The sequence below is a fragment of the Coregonus clupeaformis genome, unplaced genomic scaffold (genome assembly GCF_020615455.1).
Source record: "Coregonus clupeaformis isolate EN_2021a unplaced genomic scaffold, ASM2061545v1 scaf0848, whole genome shotgun sequence".
NCBI classification, from domain to species: Eukaryota; Metazoa; Chordata; class Actinopteri; order Salmoniformes; family Salmonidae; genus Coregonus; species Coregonus clupeaformis.
Window position 1 is genome coordinate 150892 of NW_025534303.1, and position 6000 is coordinate 156891.

The 6000-nt window shown below is 45.9% G+C and overlaps 1 protein-coding gene across 1 annotated transcript in view; it reads left to right on the plus strand.

The window, feature by feature from the left end:
• Window positions 1-5344, plus strand: part of LOC121553692 (CWF19-like protein 1) — a 52838-nt gene extending 47494 nt beyond the window's left edge. The window contains 3 exon segments of the mRNA XM_041867010.2: window positions 1758-1855; window positions 4743-4849; window positions 4852-5344. Coding sequence (XP_041722944.2) covers window positions 1758-1855; window positions 4743-4849; window positions 4852-4952 — 306 coding nt within the window. The 3' untranslated portion in view covers window positions 4953-5344.
• The last annotated feature ends 656 nt before the right edge of the window (window positions 5345-6000 follow it).

Here is a 6000-nt window from a genome sequence, read left to right on the forward strand (position 1 = left end):
ATTAATGGAGGCCACTGTGTTGAAGGGCACTATGGTATTAATGGAGGCCACTGTGTTGAAGGCCACTATGGTATTAATGGAGGCCACTGTGTTAGAAGGCCACTATGGTATTAATGGAGGCCACTGTGTTGAAATGAACCATGGTATTAATGGAGGCCACTATGTGGTATTAATGGAGGCCACTGTGTTGAAGGCCACTATGGTATTAATGGAGGCCACTGTGTTGAAGGCCACTATGGTATTAATGGAGGCCACTGTGTTGAAGGCCACTATGGTATTAATGGAGGCCACTGTGTTGAAGGGAATGGCCACTGTTTGAAGTATGGTATTAATGGAGGCCACTGTGTTGAAGGGCACTATGGTATTAATGGAGGCCACTGTGTTGAAGGCCACTATGGTATTAATGGAGGCCACTGTGTTGAAGGCCACTATGGGTATTAATGGAGGCCACTGTGTTGAAGGCCACTATGGTATTAATGGAGCCACTGTGTTGAAGGCCACTATGGTATTAATGGGAGGCCACTGTGTTGAAGGCCACTATGGTATTAATGGAGGCCACTGTGTTGAAGGGCTCTATGGTATGTAATGTGTTGAAACTATGGATGCCACTGTGTTGAAGGCCACTATGGTATTAATGGAGGCCACTGTGTTGAAGGGCACTATGGTATTAATGGAGGCCACTGTGTTGAAAGCCACTATGGTATTAATGGAGGCCACTGTGTTGAAGGCCACTATGGTATTAATGGAGGCCACTGTGTTGAAGGCCACTATGGTATTAATGGAGGCCACTGTGTTGAAGGCCACTATGGTATTAATGGAGGCCACTGTGTTGAAGGCCACTATGGTATTAATGGAGGCCACTGTGGTGAGGCCACTATGGTATTAATAGGCCACTATGGTATTAATGGAGGCCACTGTTGAAGCACTATGGGATTAATGGAGGCCACTGTGTTGAAGGCCACTGTGGTGGTAATGGAGGCCACTGTGTTGAAGGCCACTATGGTATTAATGGAGGCCACTGTGTTGAAGGGCACTATGGTATTAATGGAGGCTACTGTGTTGAAGGCCACTATGGTATTAATGGAGGCCACTGTGTTGAAGGCCACTATGGTAGACGGCATCCAAAGGGTTAAGAGTAGTAGCAGCTGCACTTTGATAAATAATATCACCATAATCAAGAACAGATAAAAAGGTTGACTGAATAATCTGCTTCCTACTGCTTAGAGAAGGGCGCCATCTGTTCTGTAGAAAAAGCCAACTTAAAATCTTAGCTTCTTAACCAGCTATATGTTTCTTAAACGTCACATCCGTATCAATGCAAATGCCCAAGTATTTATATGCGGGAACACATTCTATTGGAGAACCACCTAATGTGTGAACATGTAGTTCATCTGAAACGTTCTTACAAGAGTTTAAAAACATGTATTTCGTTTTTAGCTTATGATAGTAATGCTAGTTGGTAACAATGCTAGTTGGTAACAATGCTAGTTGATAACAATGCTAGTTGGTAACAATGCTAGTTGATAATGCTTGAAACTAACACTGATAGGTGATGATAATGCTAGGAGCTGAAACTGTTTGTGGTCCTCTGTAGCTCAGTTGGTACAGCATGGCGTTTGCAACGCCAGGATAGTGAGTTCGATTCCCGGGACCACCCAGACGTAAAATGTATGCACACATGACTAAGTCGCTTTGACATATTTTATGATAATGCTTGGTTATGATAGAAGGTAATCATTTGTTTGTGTTTGTATCAGATTGCTCCTCCAGGGACACCGTACTTCTACGTAGAGCTGGACTCCGGAGAGAAACTCTTCTACCGCATTCTGAAAAACTTCCCTCTGCAGTTTGGCAGGTACACACACACACACACACACACACACACACACACACACACACACACATCATGTGTGATATCACCTAGAAACTAATGATGTGCATCTTTCAAGGATAAACCTATGTGTTATGGCTTTACACCCCCTGCTATATTGTGGATAAAGAGTTACCTGTCTAACAGAACACAGAGGGTGATCTTTAATGGAAGCCTCTCCAACAAAATCCAGGTAGAATCAGGAATTCCCCAGGGCAGCTGTCTAGGCCCCTTACTTTTTAAAATCTTTACTAACGACATGCCACTGGCTTTGAGTAAAGCCAATGTGTCTATGTTTGCGGATGATTCAACACTATACACGTCAGCTACTACAGCGACTGAAATGACTGCAACACTTAACAAAGAGCTGCAGTTAGTTTCAGAATGGGTGGCAAGGAATAAGTTAGTACTAAATATTTCAAAAACTAAAAGCATTGTATTTGGGACAAATCATTCACCAAACCCTAAACCTCAACCAAATCTTGTAATGAATAATGTGGAAATTGAGCAAGTTGAGGTGACTAAACTGCTTGGAGTAACCCTGGATTGTAAACTGTTATGGTCAAAACATATTGATACAACAGTAGCTAAGATGGGGAGAAGTCTGTCCATAATAAAGCGCTATTCTGCATTCTTAACAGCACTATCAACACGGCAGGTCCTACAGGCCCTAGTTTTGTCGCAGCTGGACTACTGTTCAGTCGTATGTGGTCCTCTGTAGCTCAGCTGGTAGTGCACGGCGCTTGTAACGCCAGGGTAGTGGGTTCGATCCCCGGGACCACCCATACGTAAATATGTATGCGCACATGACTGTAAGTCGCTTTGGATAAAAGCATCTGCTAAATGGTTTGCACACATCTCAGGAGGGATTTTGTCCCACTCCTCTTTGCAGATCTTCTCCAAGTCATTAAGGTTTCGAGGCTGACATTTGGCAACTCGAACCTTCAGCTCCCTCCACAGATTTTCTATGGGATTAAGGTCTGGAGACTGGCTAGGCCACTCCAGGACCTTCATGTGCTTCTTCTTGAGCCACTCCTTTGTTGCCTTGGCCGTGTGTTTTGGGTCATTGTCATGCTGGAATACCCATCCACGACCCATTTTCAATGCCCTGGCTGAGGGAAGAAGTTCTCACCCAAGATTTACGGTACATGGCCCCGTCCTCGTCCCCTCTGATGTGGTGAAGTTGTCCTGTCCCCCTTAGCAGAAAAACACCCCCAAAGCATAATGTTCAAACTCCGTGTTTGGCGGCGGGGATGGTGTTCTTGGGTCATGGGTGGCATTCCTCCTCCTCCAAACACGGGGGAAGTTGAGATTTTGGTCTCATCCGACCACAACACTTTCCCGAGTTCTCCTCTGAATCATTCAGATGTTCATTGGCAAACTTCAGACGGGCCTGTATATGTGCTTTCTTGAGCAGGGGACCTTGAGGCGCTGCAGGTTTCAGTCCCCCTTTCACGGCATAGTGTGTTACCAATTGTTTTCTTGGTGACTATGGTCCCAGCTGCCTTGAGATCATTGACAAGATCCTCCCGTGTAGTTCTGGGCTGATTCCTCAAGGTTCTCCTGATCATTGCAACTCCACGGTGAGATCTTGCATGGAGCCCCAGGCCGAGGGAGATTGACAGTTCTTTTTGTGTTTCTTCCATTTTGAATAATCGCACCACAACTGTTGTCACCTTCTCACCAAGCTGCTTGGCGATGGTCTTGTAGCCCATTCCAGCCTTGTGAGTAGGTCTACAATCTTGTCCCTGACATCCTTGGAGAGCTCTTTGGTCTTGGCCATGGTGGAGAGTTTGGAATCTGATTGATTGCTTCTGTGGACAGGTGTCTTTTATACAGGTAACAAACTGAGATTAGGAGCACTCCCTTTAAGAGTGTGCTCCTAATCTCAGCTCGTTACCTGTATAAAACACACCTGGGAGCCTGAAATCTTTCTGATTGAGAGGGGGTCAAATACTTATTTCCCTCATTAAAATGCAAAATCAATTTATAACATTTTTGACATGCGTTTTTCTGGATTTTTGTGTTATTCTGTCTCTCACTGTTCAAATAAACCTACCATTAAAAGTATAGACTGATCATTTCTTTGTCAATGGGCAAACGTACAAAATCAGCAGGGGATCAAATACTTTTTTCCCTCACTGTAGATCAATGACTGTCAACACAGTTACATGCAGTTCCACACTGCAGTTGTCACAAAAGATGAGGTGTTTTCAGAAGGTAGAAAGAATGTAATATGCAGAAACAGAAATAGTGAACCAGCGTTCTGTAACGTCTCAACCTATTTCCTGAACCAGCGTTCTGTAACGTCTCAACCTATTTCCTGAACCAGCGCTCTGTAACGTCTCAACCTATTTCCTGAACCAGGGTTATGTAACGTCTCAACCTATTTCCTGAACCAGCGCTCTGTAACGTCTCAACCTATTTCCTGAACCAGCGTTCTGTAACGTCTCAACCTATTTCCTGAACCAGGGTTATGTAACGTCTCAACCTATTTCCTGAACCAGCGTTCTGTAACGTCTCAACCTATTTCCTGAACCAGGGTTATGTAACGTCTCAACCTATTTCCTGAACCAGCGCTCTGTAACGTCTCAACCTATTTCCTGAACCAGCGTTCTGTAACGTCTCAACCTATTTCCTGACCGACGCTCTGTAACGTCTCAACCTATTTCCTGACCGACGCATGCTACATTTGGATCTGTTAGGGGTCTTAAACATTTGATTCGGGGACCGATGCGTATCGGTGAATCATTGCATCACTACTAAAAACAGTTACTAACGTGTGTCTTTCTCTCTCTGTGTCTGTGTGTGTGTGTGTGTGTGTGTCTGTGTGTGGTGTGTGTGTGTGTGTGTGTGTGTGTGTGTGGTGTAGGGAGGTGTTGGCCAGCGAGGCGGTACTGAACGTCCCGGAGAGGGCAGACTGGAGAGAGTGTAAACAGAGCCGAGAGGAGGAGGACAGTCTGAGCAAACAACTACGAGACGCTTCCAACCATACGACTTCCAGCCCTGGAAGACTGAGCACCCCCACACACGTTCCCATCCAGTAGGGGTGTCCCGTTGGGCACGGGGACTTCTGGAATAACCAAACCAGGCCTATAGGCTATGCTGGCTGGTAGGCCTATGGCTCCAGTAAATCTGAGCTGAAAAAACCCATTTCAGGCTATTCCGTTAAAACAACTAGAGTAATCAAAATTCAAATCTTAATTGGCGTATTTCAAAAACTGTCCTTTTATGAGGCGCAGTGAGGGAACTAGTTCTGTACGATGGCGATTGGTGGGGTCGATAAACCAGGAGGATCCTCCATCGTTCAAATCTCCAGTTTGGGAACATGTTTGGCTTTCAAGTAAATTACAACGGTGATGGACGTAGTTGTGGATAAAACATTAACAGGATACCGCTGCTGCACAGCGAGAATAGCTGCTGCCAAAAACCTCCAACATGTTGACACATTTACGCCGACATCACCCCAGGAAACCGTAGAGTGGCGAAACACCAGAAATCCCGTGACATCCTCTCCCCTCTGCATTCAAACCGGGCCAAAGGAACTCAGAGCGATAGGTAGGCTATGTTTTACAGTCTTTGGATGATAGCCGCGGATATGAGGCCGTTCTCGGGGGTTGAGAATAGGGGGTTTCAGCACCTCGTCAAATTGCTCGAGCAACGTTACGAACTTCCCTTTTTCAACGGGTAGCACCCACTTTATATGCCACATACGACTGGGATAAATCTACTTGAACGTCCCTCCAGCTGGTGATTACTAAGTGGGAAACTATCACTGTTAGGGCCCGCCTCTCCCACATTCTGACCTCCCCTACTAAGGACATGGCCTCTATAGCAGTAGTTTCCCCGCCTCTCCCACATTCTGACCTCCCCTACTAAGGACATGGCCTCTATAGCAGTAGTTTCCCCGCTCTCTCCCACATTCTGACCTCCCCCTACTAAGGACATGGCCTCAGCAGTAGTTTCTCCGCCTCCCACATTCTGACCTCCCCTACTAAGGACATGGCCTCTATAGCCAGTAGTTTCCCCGCCGCTCCCACATTCTGACCTCCTCTACTAAGGACATGGCCTCTATAGCAGTAGTTTCCCGCCTCTCCACATTCTGACCTCCCCTACTAAGGACATGGCCT